At 53.7% G+C, this 18,605-nt stretch overlaps 3 protein-coding genes across 3 annotated transcripts in view; 2 read left to right on the top strand and 1 right to left on the bottom strand.

Moving 5' to 3' along the window:
- The first annotated feature begins 1,988 nt into the window (after nt 1-1,988).
- CLDN15 (claudin 15) lies at nt 1,989-7,241 on the top strand. Its single transcript, XM_007940028.1, has 5 exons — nt 1,989-2,205; nt 5,327-5,491; nt 6,694-6,775; nt 6,891-7,007; nt 7,112-7,241. The coding sequence occupies exons 1-5, from the start codon at nt 1,989-1,991 to the stop codon at nt 7,239-7,241; spliced, it is 711 nt and encodes a 236-aa protein (XP_007938219.1).
- Nucleotides 7,242-12,320: 5,079 nt separating this feature from the next.
- ZNHIT1 (zinc finger HIT-type containing 1) lies at nt 12,321-16,482 on the bottom strand. The gene is made up of 5 exons (XM_007940019.2): nt 16,461-16,482; nt 13,239-13,409; nt 12,729-12,808; nt 12,431-12,600; nt 12,321-12,342 (listed from the first exon to the last, which is right to left on the bottom strand). The coding sequence occupies exons 1-5, from the start codon at nt 16,480-16,482 to the stop codon at nt 12,321-12,323; spliced, it is 465 nt and encodes a 154-aa protein (XP_007938210.1).
- Nucleotides 16,483-17,501: 1,019 nt separating this feature from the next.
- The window catches only part of PLOD3 (procollagen-lysine,2-oxoglutarate 5-dioxygenase 3), a 7,897-nt gene continuing 6,793 nt past the window's right edge, over nt 17,502-18,605 (top strand). The window contains exons 1-3 of the mRNA XM_007942310.2: nt 17,502-17,613; nt 17,950-18,127; nt 18,231-18,238. Coding sequence (XP_007940501.1) covers nt 17,502-17,613; nt 17,950-18,127; nt 18,231-18,238 — 298 coding nt within the window. The remainder of the gene's footprint in view (nt 17,614-17,949; nt 18,128-18,230; nt 18,239-18,605) is intronic.

The raw sequence follows: 18,605 nt of genomic DNA, 5'->3' as shown, positions 1-18,605 counted from the left end.
TTTTTGTACCCTCCAGGCCTGGTGTTGGGTTCTCCTTTGTCTGCCAAACTAGCCAGACCCCACACCCTTCCTTCCTCCCCGTCCCCCCAAGCCATGACCTTGAGTGGTGGTGGTAAGCAGCACAGGGATGTGGGCCTTGCACAGCCCTGAGTTCTGGGAGTAAGCGGTGTCTGGAGGAGGGCCAGGCACAGCTTAAGGACAGGCTGGGTTTTCGGCATCCTGTCTCCTCTGGCCCACTCAGCTGCCTCTTGGTGTGTGGAGTTTTCCACACCAGGGGCCTCCCCACTCAGCTTCCTCCAATGCCCCCACCCTTTGTTTTCCTGCACCGTCCCCCCCACGCTGTCCTCGGGAAGGGGGGCCGCTGCCGGGAGGAAGGAAACTACCAACATGGAGTGGGGAGGAGTCTCAGAAGAGGTTAGGACCTTGGGACACCCCGACTGTGGCCTCCAGGATGGAAGGCCAGGACCCAGTCCCCACCCAGCCTGCTTCACCCCACACCCCCTTGTGCCAGGCTCAGCATGGGCCTGTTTGATTTCCCTGCATACCTCTCGTTCCACAGCCCAAACCAGCCCAGATGGGTGGGTGGGGAGTGAGGGGGGCACCTGAGAGGAGCCCAGGGTTGCCTGGCACCGGGAAGGGGAAAGTGGGGAGTTCACTTCCAGCCAGCAGTCTCCGGCTCGGCGATGCCTGGCTGTGGGACCAGCCCTTCAGCGCCTGAGCCCCGGCCCCGCTGTTAGGAGAGGGCTGCAGCTGTCCTGGCTCTGGCCTTGGGCTGCTCCTAGGGCCAGGAAAACACCAGTCGTACCAGGACAGGTGCTCAGCCCCGGCTCGGGGTGGGGACCCAGACGTTTCTAATCGGTCATAATTAATAGAGCCGGTGACAGTTGCTGATAACTCTGAGTTTATTAGGGAGATTAGCCATAGGATCATGGTCTGGGCCTTTGATTTGTCGGAGCCCCTTGGCAGCAAGATCAAGCTCCTTTCCGACAGTCAAAGACCAACTCATGGCGGGGGGAGAACTGGAGCTCGGGAAGGTTGAAGGAAAGCAGTGCCCTGCTGGCCTCACTCACGCCGGTGGCACCCAGACCCACTGGATCCAGCAGTTTGTACGTGCTGTGCTGGGGGCGCTGACCTGTGGTCACAATTCTCATGACAACCTGAGGTAAGTAGTAGTATCTGGTTCACAGAAGCAGGAACCAGCTCAAAGGGGTGACAAGTGTGCACCAAGTCACTTTGGTCGACAACAAGGAAGACTAGCCTGAATCCAGCTGGGTTAGACTCCAGCGCTCTGGGTTTCTCCTGCTCCCTTGGCCTTACTCAACCTACTCTTCCTTGGAGACGCAGATGTCTCCACCCCTAGGGTCTGAGTTTCTGGGCTTATTCTCCCCATGTGGAGGGGGTGGCTGTTCTGGTCACCTAGTGCTCCCTCACTCCTTCTCCATGGAAGGCTTCAGTCTGGGGAGGTACGGTGGGGACAGTGGTGAGTGACCTGCCTGTTTGTCTCTCTCCTGCCCCTGTCACCTCTCTCCTTGTCCTTCATACTCCAGTACTCCATTCTCAGGGGCCCCCAGTGAAAGTTGAATCAGAGACAGAAGCTTCCCCTTGGCTCGAAATGCCTCCCCTGGGGGCCCCTCCTTGGCTATATCCGTTAGTCACTCCCCAGTAAGTCCTCCCCCGCCACCCTTGTGGGGCGGGGAACCAAGGCGTCCCAAAGGCTAGGGGGAGGGAGTGGACTTTTGGCCCATTTATTCCCTCCATCTCCTAGTCAGCAGCTGCTGCGTGCACCAGGGGAAGCAGAGACCCAGAGAGGAGGGAGACGGAACACGGGAGACAGGCCTGAGGCCAAGGCCACTGCCAGACCTGCCCTTCCTTTCCCTCTTCCTCCCTAACCTGCCTTAGCCAAAGCCCTTCAAGTTCCCCTAGAGTTCAGCCCCTCCCCTGCTCTGGGGCCCTAGCCCCAGGCACCCCTCAGGGGCCTGCCACCCACCATGTCGATGGCTGTAGAGACCTTTGGCTTCTTCGTGGCAGTCCTGGGGCTGGTGATGCTGGGGGTGACCCTGCCATACAGCTACTGGCGAGTGTCCACCGTGCATGGGAATGTCATCACCACCAACACCATCTTCGAGAACCTCTGGCACAGCTGTGCTACCGACTCCCTTGGAGTCTACAACTGCTGGGAGTTCCCGTCCATGCTGGCCCTCTCTGGTACAGGGTTGAGAGCTTCGGGGAGAAGAGGGAGGTGGGGAGGTTGGAGGGAGAGATCCCAGGGGAGGGCGGGCACTGCCTGTGGCCAGGCCTCGGATGACCATAGGACCAGATGGACGCAGCTCAGAATACTGCCTCGGGGCCTGGGAATGTTGGGACAGCCCCTACTTGGAACAGGAGTGGAGACTTTGTCACACAAGGCCCCGTGCCCTAATGTGGCAGTCTATGTTAGTGATTACCAACGGGGCACTGGAGTAAGACTGCTGGGTTCAACTCCCTCCTGTCGTTTGCTACCTCTGCCTTGGACAAGTCATAAAAGGAGCTTCATTTTGCCCGTCGGTAAAGTTAAGAAACTCATAGTACCAGTTCAGAGAGGTGGTGAGAGTCCCATGAACTAAAACATGCAAAATGATGGCATGATGTTGGTGTACGTGTATATGCATACATAGACTCAAAAAATAGAGCGTTTTATTTTTGGGTGGGATAACTGGGGTTAGAGGGTGAGAAGGGGGCTCCACCTTGGACTCTTGGGGATCGAAACACTTGCAGTCTTGATAGCCTTCCAGGTTTTCACTGGCTGGGACGTTAGTCTTACTGCTTTATGCTGCGTTTTAAAGGGCGCTTTTAAGTCCTGCTTCTGGTGAAAGGGCGTCTTCCTGTGGGTCTGAGAGTCTGGTGTAGGGAAGTGCTCTGTGTGTATCCTGTTTGGGGTTCTCGGGGCAGTGTCCTTTCCAATGCTCTTGGAGGACTGGACAGCTCTTGACCCAGCACAGTTCTCTGCGGTGGCTATAGCATCCTCCTGCTTCCAGCTCGCCCCATATGACTAACCCACCCATCCCCACCACTTCCTCAGGGGAATGTGCCCTAACCCTGCTCCATGCTAGAGCCTGAGAGGAGATGGCCATGGACCCTCCCTGCCTCCCTCACTGAGTCCTCCCGGAGCCATTATGCTCTTCCAAGCACCAAACTATAGGTGCAGGGTTGATGGGTTTGGAGCAGGGCTTCATGAATTCTCTCCTAAAGAATTAGGGGGTCAGGTGGGTCTCTTGTGCCCTGCTGATGTCACAATCTAACAAGGCATCTGCCGTCATCTTCCTGTCACTGTAGTAGTGCCTGAAAGCAGGGGCTTCATACATTCACTTATTTCTTCAGTACTTACAAGGTACAAGGCAAGTACCCCCAAAAATTATATAGATAGATAGATGTGTGTGTGTGTGTGTGAGAGAGAGAGAGAGAGAGAGAGAGCTCGGGTGGTACAGTACCTGACATTTGACTGCTAACCAGAAGGCTAGAGGTTCAAACCCACCAACCACTCCTCAGAAGGAAGACTGGGCAATCTACTTCTGTAGTGATACTGCCTCAGAAACCCAAAGAAGGGTTGCTATGAGTAAGAGTCAACTCAGTGGCAATGAGTTTGGTTTTTTTATGTATAAAAATTATGGAGCTCTGGTGGCATAATGCCTAAGGCGTTTGACTGCTAATCAGAAGGTTGGCGGTTCAAACCCACAAGCACCCTGCAGAAGGAAGATTGGACAATCTGCTTCCATGAAGATTTACCACCTTGGAAACCCAAAGGGGGTTGCTGTGAGTTGGAATGGCAGTGAGTTTAGTTTGATATATAAATTGAGTATCATCTGTGCCAGAAACCCAAAGGGCTGGGTGGTCCAAAGGGATGTTGGAGATGGCCGGCTCTGCAACCCCAGCCATCCCCACCTCCCCTGCCCTCCAGCCACACCGTGAACTCAGGAGAACATCTGTGGTGTGAGGAGGAGACTTTGCTGTGAGCCCATCCACCCGAGAGCAGCTCCACTTGTAACTCCTACCCTTGGCCCAAGGGAGGACGTGGTGCACGTGGATGTGGTGCATGAGTAGGTTCAAAAGAGGGCTTAGTAGCGAGAGCAGAGTGCAGCTGCCCATCGCTGGAGTCATCCGGGTTGCGGGCGTTGTGTTAGACACTTCCACATCCGCCAGTTCGTTTAACGTTTGCAGCAGCTCTGCTGTTGGGACGCTGGGAAACTCCAAGCAGTTTGCTTGGAGTCACAGAGATGGTGGATGGGGGGCTGGAAGTCAGGCTCGGCTGTGGACACCCCATCCCCAGCCACAGTCCGTGGTCTTGCAGGCCTTCGAGGATCCTCTCCCCTTTGGCCACCATTGGCCAGAGCTACTTGGGAATCCAGACATGGTCTCTGACCCTAGTGGAGGTGGGTGGGTAGAGGTGGGTCAATGAGTGGGGAAGGGATATGGGGTAGGGAGAAGGCGGGAGCTCCGGAGGGAGTGGCTGGGAGTGAGAAAGTGCTCCCAGAGAACTTTGTCCCTGCTCCCTACCCCCCAACTCCCAGCCATTTCATGTCCTCCTGGCAGGGGCCCAGCCTTTCCCCTTGTGATGGCACTGCCCCACCTGGGGAAGGCAGTACAAGGTCCTTGGGAGTGCTTGGCAGTTACCAAGGGCGGGGGATGGGGGTGGGGGTCCAGAAGGAGCCAATGATTCCCTTCAGTTTTAAGAAGGGAAAACTGAGGTACTGAAAGACTCTGACCTAGACTGATTTGGATTGGTTGGTCCTGAGCTCAGGTATCCCACCTTCCCATTAGAAATGCCCTCTGCCCTCGGTCATGGGCCACCACTGCCCCCTCCTGGTTACTCTACGAAAAAACTCCGTTCAGTGTGTCCAGCACTGGGCTGGGGCACTAAGGGAGACCTGCAGAGGAATGAGGTGGGCAAAGGGTACATGGGTGCAATGTCGACAGAACAGTTTAGAGTAGTGGTTCTCAACGGAGACAGCATTGGCCCCCAGGGTCTGGATTGTTCATTGCCACAGCTGCTGGGGGTGGTTGGGTTGCTCCTGGCATCGAGAGGGCCGAGGCTGGGGCTGCTGCTCCCCATTCTACATGAATGGGACTCACTGGAGGACCCCCAGTGAGCACAAGGTTAGACCTCCAGCCTCGGGACTTTCCACATTCCACGTTGAACAGCGTGCAATGTCAGTAGGGTCAAGGTTGAGAAAGCCTTTAGGAGCAAGTAATTGAGACCCGAGGCTGTCAGAAGCTGCCTCTGTCGGGGGCGGGAGGGGGTGGGGGGGCTGGGGGCCGGCGCAGGGAACTGACAGCTGTGCCCACCCCCCAGGGTATATCCAGGCCTGCCGGGCACTCATGATCACCGCCATTCTCCTGGGCTCCCTGGGCCTGTTCCTGGCCATAGGGGGGCTACGCTGCACGAACCTGGGGGGCCTGGTGCTCTCCAAGAAAGCCAAGCTGGCTGCTGCCGCAGGAGCCCTGCACATACTCAGTGGTAATGGGGAAGGGTTCTGGGCGGGCCCTGGGACTGCAGTGGGGACTGGGAGTCACCCTCGTCAGCCGACTCTGGGTTCTCTGTCTTTGGCTCTCTACTCCTGGGGGAATATCTTTGCTAGCATTCGCATCATCCTCTGTGTTGACACCAGCCCTCCCACATTCAGCTCTTCCCCGCTCCCTGCTTACCCCACCTTCACACATGCTTACCAAACCTGGGCTATAAGCAGTCCGTCAGCTCCTATGAGCCAGGCATGAGCCAGGGAAGGGAGACACTTCAAAGACAAGTTCTGTTCTTCAGAACTTGGTCTGGCCAGAAGACCAGCGGTAAGATGGGTGTGCACGCACGCACATGCGTTCTGTGCAATGACAGTACCTTCTCACTGACCACCACTGTTCACTTTGCAAAATGTTTGTGTGCATGTCATCTCACAAGCCTGTGTGGTAAGGTGGTAAGGTGTTGTTGTTGTTATGTGCCGTCGAGTCGGACCCGACTCATAGCAACCCCTCCTTGGGTTTCCGAGGCAGTATCACTACAGAAGTAGATTGCCCAACCTTCCTTCCGAGGAGTGGCTGGTGGGTTTGAACCGCCAGCCTTCTGGTTAGCAGTCAAGTGCCTTAGGCACTATGCTACCAGAGCTCCTAGGTGGGAAGGTAGGGGCCCATTTTCCAGATGTGGAAATAGGTTCAAGAAAGCCAGGTGTTTCACGGAAGGACCCCCAGTGAGCACAAGGCTAGGCCTCCAGCCCAGGGACGTTCAGCCACTCACTGAACTGAGTGGCTAAGGCTCAAGGGCTCTGGGAGCCCAAAGGAAAAGGAAGTTGGGACAGGCAGGGCTGGTTGGGGAGGAGTTTTTGGAGCAGCTGAGCTTTCAAGGATGGGTAGGAATTGGATGGGGGCACATTCCAAGCAGGGCTGGGCCAAAGAGGGAGTAAGGGGATGAGGCTCTGAGTGGTGGGAGATGAACCAAGAAAGGGCTGGAGTTGGGGTGCTGAATTGAGTTTAAAGTTGACCCTAAGAAATACGAAAACAGTTTATAAGCTAGGGCAAGGAAAAGAAAGGAATTCACTGAAACTGTTGCTTTTGAACTTGATGCCCACATCCTACTCTCTGGGGTGCCCCCTGCCTGCCCCTTCCCAAGTTCCCTTGTGCTGCAGGAGCCGCAGGGGGGCGCTAGTGTGGTCCTCCTCCTGCCTCCCCCAGGTATCTGTGGGATGGTGGCCATCTCCTGGTACGCCTTCAACATCACCCGTGACTTCTTTGACCCCATGTACCCTGGAACCAAGTGAGTGTGGAACCCACCCTTGGGGCAATGGGTGGGACTCAGCCCTGTCCCCCAAACTGCTGTCGTGTCCTCCCGCCCCGTGCTCCTGACCTCTCGCTCTCCCCTCTGTTCCCAGGTATGAGCTGGGCCCTGCCCTCTACCTGGGCTGGAGTGCCTCCCTGCTCTGCATCTTGGGTGGCACCTGCCTCTGCTCAAGCTGCTGTTGTCCTCCTGAGGATGACTCCGCCACCAGGTGAGGAAGGGGAGCATGCGAGGGGGTGGGTGGGAGATGGGGAGCAGCAGAGGGGAGTGGGCAGAACCACAGCCTTGCTTCTGACCCAGCCCCTTCCCGGACAGTGCTCGGCTGCCCTACAAGGTCTCCGGGTCCGTGTTGCAGTCCCCAAGCCTCGCTACCCGCTTGCCCCACGTGGCCTCTGATGAAGATGACACCAGCTTTGAGCAGTATGGGAAAAATGCCTATGTGTAAGCGGCCCCTTCCCACTGCCCCCAGAGGAGAGTGTGGTCCCTGGGACCCCTGGGATAACTTCGGGGGGCCAGCCATGTTCCAGAGGCTGCCCGCTGCTTGGACTTGTCCGGGCACTGCTCTGGTGCCCCCCAACTCAGCAGCTAAGAACTCGCCTCTTGAGAACTCATGTGGACTTCTGAAGCTGAACCCCTCTTTATCTGCTGAGTCTGGGTATCCCCGACTGTCTGTTTTCTGTATGAACACACGCATAAGTAAATTTATACTGTGAACCGGCCAGGGCTTAAGGATGTCAAAAAGCAGCTGGCCAAGTTGGGGGAGGGGATGCCAGGGGTCATCTTAGAGAGTGACCCCAAACTGTCACCCTCTTCGCTGCCTTTGGGTGCTCTCAACCAGCAAGAGGTGGGATTGTAAGTGATTTCAAGAGTGTGGCACATAAGGACTGGAACAGTCACAAAGGGCAGAGCGGGAAGGGCCATCTTGAGGAAACAGAAAATAGCGGGTGGCCCGTCTGGTCAGCTTCAGATCCCCAGTGGTGGCTTTCGCTCCCCCGCCTGTTTCCTCACAGCTGTACAAAGAGATGAATGGTGGGAGTAATTTCTTAACCTGGGTCCGAAGGCTGGTATCAGGAATTCACAAGCCCTTTGAATTTGTGCTTCAAATTAACTGGGTCAGGGGATGGTCCAGCGACTCCCAGATTCTGAATGAGAGCCATAGTCTAAAAAGGTCCTGAAGGTCTGTGTTCACAGAGGCTGGCTGTCAGAGACGGTGCGGGGATACGGGCAGACTTGACACAGGCCCAGGGGGTACTGGCTAGGGCTGGAACCTCTTTGAAGGAAAATGAGGCCACTAGAAATGAACCCTCAAATAGAAGAAGGGAAAAGGACGCCCTCCACGGACCTAGGTTCTCACTGTGCCACAGGGCTCTGTCCTCAGCCCCTCCCCTTCGTCTTTAACTGCGTCCTCTCACCTGCACTGCCTCTCTCCCGGGATGGGCATTGTAACTGGGCCCTGAGCTTCAGAAGTGCCACCTGCCCCGGGGATGGTTTCACCAGCTGGGCTCAGAAACAGGAATGTCATCACTTTCCCCCAATGCCACATACCTGTCATTCCCCTTAACAGCTTCCAAACCTCCCCATCATCTCTGCTTCTCCCGTCACCCCACCTCCACCACCTGCCCTGCTCGGTTGGTTGCCAAATCCTATGATTCCTCCTCTGGAGTATGTTTCCCACGTATTGAGTTCTCTCCCTTCTGCGTGCTGGCCCTGGGTCAGGCCCTCATCCCTTCCTGCCTGGACCCATTACCGGAATCCCTTCACTGAAGTGCCCACCCTGTCTTTTCAACCCCTTCCATATTCCTCTGCCAGGATCACTCCCACCTTGGTAGCTGCCCACTGCCTCTGAAAAAGAGTCCAATCGGATAGATAGGTGGACAGGCTAAATAATTAGGTATGTCTAAATGGGGAGTGTATCCAAGATCATATATAGGGTTGGCAGACAATGGTCCTATAAGTTTATGTGAATGATAAGAATTCCCAGGTGTATAGTAGAGCTGACAAGGGGCAAGGTTATGGTCATTGCTTGGTCACAGCCAGCAACCCAGAGCGACCGAGTAGTTGATCCTGTGGTCTTGGGACCATAGTCGCAGGGGACATCAAGCTCAATTGGCATAACATACTATACAAAACATTGTTCCACCTCCTACTTTGGCGAGTAGCGACTGGGATCTTAAAAGCTAGCAAGCTGCCATCTAGATGCAACAATGGGTCTCTCCTCGTCAAGAAGAAAGAAGAAAACCAAAATTAATGGAAACAATCAGTCCTAGCGACTGGTACACCATCCGATCTGCAACCTATACAACTATGAGACCAGAAGATCTAGATGGTGCCCGGCTACCACTGTCATCCACTTGGAAGGGATGTAGGAGATCCTGCATAGAGAGGGAGAACAATGTGGAACAAAAATCATTTGGAGGCAAAAAAAAAAGAAGGTGGGGACCAGGTTTGCTGGTCCAATAGAGCCTGGTGGAACCACTGAGACTATGGCCCCTAGCTGCCCTTCAGGTCTGGAATTGAACCCACACCTGTGGTTTCCAGCCAAACAAAGTACAGGCATGTGAGTTAAACATTTACCTCAAGTAGACACACACCCTGGAGAAAACAATCATGGGAGAAGGAAGGGCTGCTTATGCACAGGGAGACAGCTCAGGGCGCAGAAGAATATGGAGGGATGGACACTGGGAAGAGGTAACTATGGGGAGGAAGTGGGAGGGGAGCTGTTGCATTGTAAATTTTGGTCAATGACATGAGACAAAGTATATGTGAACTGCTGTATGAAAAGTGAATTTACTCTGTAAATCTTCACCCAAATCAAAATTTTAAAAAAAAGTCCAAGATAGCTAAGACCTGGCAAACTCCCTGCTCCTAGCCCACCTGTCTACCCAGGTGACCCGAGCCCAGCAGACTGGACTACTCACAAGGCCTCCAACGTTCACACACGGGCTTCCTTCCCTACTCCACCCAGGGACACTATTGCTTTCTGAGCTGCTCCCAACATAAAGCATTCCATGGCCAATTGAGTCTGGGGAAATCTGCATGTCCTACCAACTTCCACACTCTGCTTCTGTTGTTTGAGATGTCCCACTGGCCAAAGGCGATCACATGGCCAAGTCCAGAGTCAACGTGGAAGAAACTGCACAGGAACTCAACACACTGGGATATGTTTCCTCCTGTAACAATGTACCACAAGAAAAGAACTAGGCCATGAGATGTCCTTTGTCAGAAGATGAGAGTAGATTTCTCAAAGAGGAGATAGACACTTTCAACACTGTCTTCTGATGCTGAAAGGCCATGAAATCTCGGCAGGGAGACATGTGGCCCTACCACGGAGGACAAAAGCCAATTACAAGGCGTGCCATCCATGCTGCCTAAGAAGCTGTCCGAAGAGTCAGTGATTGTATTATGCTTACTGATTCTGTGGATCAGGAATGCAGACAGGGCCACCACAGATGTGATGTCTCTGAGCCACGTTGTTTTGAGGTTTCACTTTGAGAAAGCTTAAGTGGCTGAGGGTGACTCAATGGCTGGGGACTGGAATCATCTAGAGGCATCTTCACTCACATGACTGAAGCCTGGGCTGGGATAACCTGATGGCTCAGCTCAGCTGAGGCTATCAGTGGGAACACCTACAAACGGCCTCTCCATGTCAACTCGGCTTCCTCACAGCATGGTGGCTTCAGGATAGTTGGATTTCCTACCTGGTGGTCCAGGGATCCAAAGGCAAGTGTCTCAGAAGCAAGGCACTGGCCACCCATCAGTTATCCTTGAATGACACATAGCATCACTTCTGACACTGTCTACTAGTTGAATCAGTCAGGGTTTTAGGGAAGAGAACAAAGATCCCCCTTTTGATGGAAGGAGAGACAAAGAATGTACTGCCATTTTTAAAAACCACCACATCCAGATCATCTCTAAACCCTGTTCTCGCCACCATCAAACATGGACCTGTTACCAACACCATTTACCCAACCCTAAGTCTTCAGAGAAGGGGTGTTAGGCTGGGTTCTCTAGAGAAACCAAACCAGTAAAGCTTATATATGTGTATATAGATAGAAATTTTATCTTAGGAAAATGGCTCACACACTTATAGAAGCTGGCAAGTCCAAAGTTCCTGGATCAAACTTCAAGCTGGAGGCTTTTCCTGACTCTTGCAACCACAGGGGCTGAGGAGCTCAAGGCTGGCAGGCAGTACACTGGCTGTTGACTCCAATGAATGACGAATCCAAGATCTCCAGGCCGAATGGTGGACTGTTCACTCACGGATAGTTGTAGGCAGCACAACAGAATCCCAATCCACAGAACAGTGTCTCTTTTCCCAGGATGTCCATAGATATACTGGAAGCAGGCCACACCCCTAGGGAAACTCCCTTTCAACAGAGTTTCAACAACTCAACAGATTGGCTGCTCAAAACATCTGATCCCATCATGGGAATAACCACATCACAACAGCTTCAACCACACAATTGTGGTCCAGCCAAGTTGACACACAGCTCCAACTATCACAAGGGGAAAGCAGCTCCTCAGGAAAACACTGGAACATCTGCACCAACCCTCAAGACAGCGCCCAAAAATGGAGAGAAGTCTAAGCAGGTGCCTAACACTGGCTTTTCTGGGTCCCATTACCATCTTATTAAGACCATTCATTGAACAAATACTGAGACCTGCTTTGCTATGTGCTCAACAGGTTTAATACAGCAATTTCCAAGAGCTTACAGCTTATGGTAGATTTAGACACCAGATGTGGATGTTAGAAGCACTATTTATTACCACACAAGAGTTACACAGCACCAAGGCCAAGACAGGAGTCTCTACCCCAGGAACTCTCCATGGTTTCTAGACATCTGTTTTCTGTGCTGCAAATAATTTCACATACATCAGTCCTTGATAACAGGAGCTTCCTTAGGACAACTCCCCCCTCAGACTGGTGGCACCAAGGACAAGGGTCCAATCCTTTCCATTCACTTAAGTACCAGACAAAAAAGGCAGTATGATTCTGCACACTTCTTCCTCAGCCCTTCCTCCACTTCCCCGCTGCCCAGTGCTGAAACCGAGCTGTACTTTGAAGATACTCACAGGAACTAGAGAAACGGAAAGCAAAAGGAGAAGACCAAAATGGATAATGATAATAAGGGCATAAAGAAGCCATGAAAGGCAGAGACCTGGAAGTGGCCGGAGAATGGGACACGGGCGAGATGAGAGGAGAACGAATGGCAGGCAGGAGGAAAAGGGACAGCAGAGAACAGGTGAGCCAGGTGACCCATCACTCTTAGCCCCAAAATACCACCAAACAAACAGGCAAGCTCCCCCTTACACTACACCTTTTAATACTCCAGCTCTGAGGGCTTAGCCCACTTCCCTGCCCAATAGTCCCTGGGAACAAGCCTGATCTCCCCTGCCAGGCAAGACTCAAGTTTTGCTGGGTGAGTGAACGGCTCCTCTCTTGGTCCAGGTGGAGCCCCTTTCCTTTTGGCAATTCCTTCTCTGCGGCCAGGGTGAGGGCCTTCCTGTCCAGGGATGCCCAGGCTCACACAGTCCACTTCAGGCACCTGCAGAGAGTGAGCCCAGGAGAGCGGTCTGCTGAGCTCTAGGGGTAGGAAGGGAGTGGGAGTAACCCAAATGAGTCTCCAAGCTCACCTGGTTTCCTGGTGGGTACCCAGACAGCGCACGGTACAATAGCGGGCACCACAGCTGACACAGGTGTACGGGGAGGGGAAGCCGCAGACAGCACAGAAGGGGCGCTGGGGCCGGGATGGGGGTCCCGCACAGGCTGTCAGGTAGTTGGGGCCCTCAGCCACACTCAGGTTCTGCAGAGACAAGGGGGCCAAGCTCTGTGACCCCTCCTCCCACCTAAGCAGCAACCATCTGTAGGGTGCACGGACTCCCCAGCCCCATCCTTCCTGGCTGGGTCCCCCCAGGCCAGCTCTGTTCTCACCTGCTCCTCCAACAGGGCCTGAAAGTTTTTTCGGAAGCGAAGTTTAAAATGATCACCTCGCGTTTTCTTCTTTTTCTTACCTAGAGGTCAACAGCAATGAGTTCTCTGACATTTTTCAAGAAAGACACCATTCTTCTGTCTCATCATCCCCAATACCTGCTTGTCCGGGGTTCTAAGTCTGCCTCTCTCTGTTTCCTTTCCCGTTTCCCCCAAGCTTCTCAAATCGCAGCTTAACTTTGTCTTCATCATCCCCAAATCTAAGGCGTTTACGTCAGAGCCAGCAGGGAGCTCGGAACTTGACTCCGTCTGCTCTGCTCTGTGTCCACGAGAGGCTGAGGAGGCTCAGAAGGGGGACAGCAGTTGGCTCGCAGTCAGGCCAGTCGCTGGCAGAGCCAGAAGGAGCTCCTGAGCCGTGTGCCCCTCGCCTCGCCTTCTCACAGCTCTGACCTTGACGGACTCTTGCCCCTTCCCTTCAGCCCTGTCTCCCTGTCCTCCTCCCACCAACCGCACCAGTGTCTGTGTCATCGTCAAACTGAGGCAGCCTCTTGCCGAGCTGGGGGAGTCCCGCGTGGGGATCGTCCTGGAAGTTGTCATTCTCCAGTGCCTCAAGCTGCCTGTTGATGCGGCGCTGCCGGGCCGCCCGGTCCAGCACCCGCCGCTGTCCGGGGTCCTGGGAGCGAACTAGATGGGGCAGGGCGAGAATGATGAGAGAAGCAGAGTGGGGGCTGCACAGAGAAGAGGGAAGCGGGGACAGTGCTGGCTCCAGGCAGTGTGTGGAGGATACTGAGGCAGGGAACCACAGTTCTGTGATCTTAGCCTGATCACCAAGCCCGTGGCCCAATTTCTTCTCCCTTCTGACTTTCTTCCTTCCCAACTACGACTATTATTTCAGCCACTCAAGACTCTTTTCTAGCCCATTGGCTCTAGCTTTTCCTACCACTCCCAGAGCCAGCCAATGAAATGCTGCCTTGAGACTTCTCGCTGCTGGCAGAAAGCACATAACCGTGCCAACCAAGGCTCAGGGCTTCCAGGCTTGACTGGGACCTTAATGCACTTGGCCTTCACACTCAGCAGTGTTATTTCCTATCTCAAAGGAAAGAGGGGACCACTCATATGCAGAAATGCCCATCTTTCAGCCCACCCTAAGACAGAATTGCATGAGTACCTGTCTTCTCCCCCAGTCCAGATGGACCCAGCCCCCAAGGCCCACTGCTCAACCCAATCCTAATGCACATATATTCCTATATACATGCAATGAAGAACTTAAGGGGCACAGTTAACAGATACTTCTTAGTCATAACCACACATTTCACAGGATTGGATTTCTGGTTTAAAGGATGCGGACCATAGTCTCGGGACATCTTGGTCAGCTGGCATAAGACAGTTCATAGAGTCATGTTCTACATCCTAGTTTGTGAGTAGTGTCTGCTTCTTAAAAGCTGGTGAATGGCCATCTAATATACAATTATTGGTCTGCACTCATCCAGAGCAAAAGGGAAAGAAGGAAACCCAAGACTCAAAGAAGAAACTAGTCTACAGGACAAATCGTCTCCATGAGCCACGGCCTCACCTACCCTGAGACCAGAAGAACTAGATGGTGCCCAGCACCCGCTGCTGGCCATTCTAATCACTACCACAATAGATGGACACTGACAGAATGCAAGAAAAATGTGGAACAAAACTTCAAATTCCTAAAAAAAAAAAAAAAACACAGATGGTTTGAGATTGGGGACTCCCCAAGACTGTCACCTTGAGATCCTCTTTCAAACCATGAACTGAAACAAACCCCTGAGGTCACTTGTAGGTAAACAACAGATTGGCTCACCAAACAGTATCAGCTGTAAGTACTGTGCTCCTTTCACAAAAATCACCAATATGAGACCAAATGGTCAGTAATTATTACAGAACAAAGATGAGAATGTAAGGGGGCAGGGTAGGGTACAATGAAGTATTTAATATGGCCCTTCTAGCCATGGTCTTTGCGACTCCTACCAGATGACTGGGTGGAACTATGCCAACATGAGATGCCTGTAGCCCACCAAGGGGATTAGTTCATAACGTGAATAAGGTGGATGGCACCCTTGTGGAGTTGGGGCCACAGAAATAAGGTGTACAGACCCCTAGTGTTGGGAATGGTCCATTTTGTCATTCTGCCAGGCTTCAAGTGAGCCCTCCTAGAGGCAGAAGCAGGGATATCACTGCCATCAAGAGAGAAGAGCTGGAGGTGGAATGAAGTGTGTCCTTGGACCCAAGATCTCTGTGCTGAACCTCCTTGGCAGAGAGACAGCAGAGATGAGTGGCAGAGACAACCAACACATAGCAGCAGCAGTACTGGAGAAATGGCACGAGACAGAGTAGGTGGGTTTGCCGGCCCATGGAACAAGAAAGCTGAGTGCCTTTGGGCAAGAGGCTTGTTGGCAGAGTGGGGTGCACTGAGGTATACCTATTGGCAGAGCTAACAGACCTTTGTAACACTTGCCAGAGCAGGGTGGAGACCAGGCCGAGAAGCCAAGAGCCAAAGAGAGGCTTGACTGAGGGCAGGCTGTCCTGATTGAAGAACTGTATTCCTAGCATTCCTGATCCTGAATGGTAACTTGACACCGACCTAATAAACCCCATAATCATGAGTATTATGTGGGAGTTCTGTGGGGCCACTGCAATAAATTAGCAAACTCAGCAGAGAAACAGAGAATGGTGTGGAAAGGGCAGCTGGTGTCAGAACTGGTAAAAAAAAAAGATTGGAGGACAGCTACATGTCTGAACTCCACCTCATAGGAATCAGCCTTGGGTCGTTATTGTTGATATTGATCCTCCACGCTTGTGAAGTTAGAGGAGGTTAGACATCACCCCCACACTCTTGTCACACAGGGAAACTAGATGAATGGAAAACAGAACCAGAATAGAAATACAGGCATACCTTGGAGGTCTTACAGGTTTGGTTCCAGACCACTGCAATAAATTTAGTATCGCAATAAAGTGAGTCACATGAATTTTTTGGTTTCTCAGTGCTTATTAAAATTATGTTTACACTACACTGTAGTCAAGTGTGCAATAACATAATGAAAAATTTTGAAATATTGTGAGAATTACCAAAATGTGACAGAGACACAAAATGAGCACATGCTGTTGGGAAAATGGCACGATTAGACTCGCCTGGAAGAGGTGCCACAAGCCTTCAAGTTGTTTAAAGAAAACACAGTATCTGAGAAACGCAGTAAACCAAACTCTAAAACGCGGTGTGCCTGTAAGGAGACTATTCACGCGCTGTCAAGATTGTAACCAATGTCACTAAACATCTTTGTGTAGAAAGTGTTGATGGGAGACTAACTTCTCTGTGCCAAATATATATAAAGGATTTAATTCAAGCGTTTTCCTTCCCGCCAAACCATCCCGGTCCCTCCTTTCCAAAAGCTGGGATGGGTGCCGCTTCTCCCTGCATTCAGGCCCAATGCTCCTTCTATCACTCTGAAATGCAACGGTAGGTCTTCGCGTCTGCCTCCCTCCTAGAAAACTAGTTCTTAGATAATAAGGATCGTGTTCCTCTCTCCATCCCCAGCGCCCGGCTTGGAGCAGGTTATCTATAAAACGGAATGGATGGTTGGAGGGCTGCCTCAACGCCAGGACCTTGCAAGGTCCGGTAAGGGATTTAAGATGAGTAACTGGGTGAGAGAATCCTAAACCACATTCCAATTTAGGACGAAAAAGGGAGTGAACTGCCGGGGGCTCACCTACCAGAAGTTTTCTTTTCCACCATATCCACCACCCGCTTGACAGAAGAGACCGCTGCGCACGCGTTCTAAGCCACCGGCTTTGGTAGGGGCATCTTCACTTCCGGCGCTGTAAACTTCCGAGCGTGCGCAGAATAACTCCTAGACTTTGCCTTCACTACGTCATGTTCCCTTGGAGACAACCAAGCTTTCGGCCATATTTCATAGGGGCAATATTACTTCCGGCCTCAGTGTAGTTGTGTATATTGTGGAAACCCTGAAATGGGTCGTATTAAAGATGTGGTGCTGATGGTCTTTCGAGAAACTTCATTTTACTTTGGTCCTTCTGATGATGCCATCATCACAAAAACAGCTCCTGGAGCCCCTCCCGGGGCTAGAGCTGGTGGGCCGGGCTTCCAAAGACTGTGGGACGGCTTGAGTGGGAAATCTGAGAGGTCCCTAGTGATCCTCTGACGAAACTTCAACCCCCTGCTCCCTCTGGCCACAGTTCCTCGGAGAACTCCCCGGCCTTCTCGCTCCCTGCGGGCTTATTCAATTCCTCTGGGCTCGGCGTGCGCCCACCCCCAGTTTTCCGGGTCTTCCGCCCGGCGGCTCGCGACCCGGCTGCTGCAAGGACACGCCTCCGCCTTCCGCCGGACCCTCCGCAAGTGGTCATTTCCCCTCCCCGGGCTCCGGTTTCCTCGTCTGGCAAGCGGTGGTGAGCCCGGCTGGCTCTGACAAGTCCTTAGCTCCAGGACCGCCGGCCTGAGCCACTGCGGCCCTTCCGGTCTCTAGACCCGGCGCCCCCTCCGCTCGCGGTCGCAGCCCGCGCGCCCGCGGCCCCAGGACAATCCTCTCCTTGTCTGGGGCGCCTGCATCTCGAGTTTTCTGTAGCCCCGGGTTACGCCTTATTTTCCAGGGCGGAGCCGCAGCCCTGCTTCTCCTCGCAGCCGGGCCGCACAGCAGCGCCCTCCCGCCCCTTCCCGGAGCCCCCTAGCGGAGCTGGGATCCAGGCGCGTAGCCAAGCCCGGTGTGGGCCTGTGTGCAGTCCCGCACGCTCCCCGCCATGGCCTCCTGGAGCCCGGGACCCCGGCTCCTGCTGCTGCTGCTGCTGCTGCCGCCGCCTTCTGCGGCCTCGGCCTCCGATCGTCTCCGGGGCAGCGACCGCGTCAACCCAGGTGAGGGCCTGGCCGCAGACGAGTGGGCGTCAGGCAGACATGTCTGCCAGCGGGGGATGGCCGGCCTCTCCCCTGCCCAGCGCGCTCCGTGGGGTGGAATCACGCGGCCCCTTGCCCGCTCCCCACCCTGGGCTGGGGTTTCCAGCCCTCCCACGAGAACTGACCCAATTCCACTTTCACTGGGAGAAGTTCAGAGGGAGTGGGGGAAAAGAGAAAAGGGACAGTAGTCGGGTCAGTGGGAAGTGATGGGGACCTGCGGAGAGCGGGAGGGAACGCCAGCACGGAGGACACTGAGCTGAGGGAGGGGGTCCTGAGCGCCAATTCTGCTGGTGGCAGAGAAGCTGCTGGTGATCACCGTGGCCACAGCCGAGACGGAGGGATACCGGCGTTTCCTGCGGACGGCAGAGTTCTTCAACTATACCGTGCGGGTGAGGAGATGGACCGGCCTCACGGCCCCCAGGGACGGGGGTGTGCAGCAGGAGTGGGCTGAGAGCCAGATACCTGGGTCCCCATGGTGAGCATGGTCAGAAGGACCCACTAGCCAGTGCACCCACTCCGACATGACCACGGGTCATAAATCTGGATGGTAAATCCCGGCTCTTTCTGAACCTCAACAGGTTTTGGGGTGAGGAGAAAAGGGGTCGGGGTGGGAGATGAGAGAGGCCTCAGCTCTGGGGCTCTGTGTTTGGGAGGGTCTCCTGGTGGAACTGGGGTGATCTGCAGCTTATCTTTGTGTTAAGTTCATGGAACTTCAGAGCGTCTGATCAAGTTAATTTCGGAAGTCTGGTAGCGTAAAGCCTAAGGCATTTGACTGCTAACCAGGAGGCTGGTGGTTCAAACCCACCACCCACTCCTTGGAAGGAAGATTGGGCAGTCTACTCCCATAGAGATACCGCCTCAGAAACCCAAGGAGGGGTCGCTGTGAGTCAGATCCTACTTGACGGCAGTGAGTGTGGTTTTTGTACCACAGTAAAAAAAAAAAAGGAGCAGTT

This window comes from Orycteropus afer, unplaced genomic scaffold (assembly GCF_000298275.1).
Source record: "Orycteropus afer afer isolate SDZICR_OR568_19922 unplaced genomic scaffold, OryAfe1.0 scaffold00006, whole genome shotgun sequence".
NCBI classification, from domain to species: domain Eukaryota; kingdom Metazoa; phylum Chordata; class Mammalia; order Tubulidentata; family Orycteropodidae; genus Orycteropus; species Orycteropus afer.
This window is presented reverse-complemented; position numbering and strand designations above follow the sequence as displayed.

What these genes read in the sequence shown, in the direction of transcription:
- CLDN15 (XM_007940028.1), top strand. Translation starts at nt 1,989, where the DNA reads ATGTCGATGGCTGTAGAGACCTTTGGCTTCTTCGTGGCAGTCCTGGGG. An exon ending in GTCCATGCTGGCCCTCTCTG is followed by an intron (nt 2,206 to 5,326) that starts GTACAGGGTTGA and finishes CCCACCCCCCAG; the next exon opens with GGTATATCCAGGCCTGCCGG. An exon ending in CCCATGTACCCTGGAACCAA is followed by an intron (nt 6,776 to 6,890) that starts GTGAGTGTGGAA and finishes CTCTGTTCCCAG; the next exon opens with GTATGAGCTGGGCCCTGCCC.
- ZNHIT1 (XM_007940019.2), bottom strand. Translation starts at nt 16,482, where the DNA reads ATGGTGGAAAAGAAAACTTCTG. An exon ending in GGTGGAAAAGAAAACTTCTG is followed by an intron (nt 13,410 to 16,460) that starts GTAGGTGAGCCC and finishes TGCCCCATCTAG; the next exon opens with TTCGCTCCCAGGACCCCGGA. An exon ending in TGACGATGACACAGACACTG is followed by an intron (nt 12,809 to 13,238) that starts GTGCGGTTGGTG and finishes GTTGACCTCTAG; the next exon opens with GTAAGAAAAAGAAGAAAACG.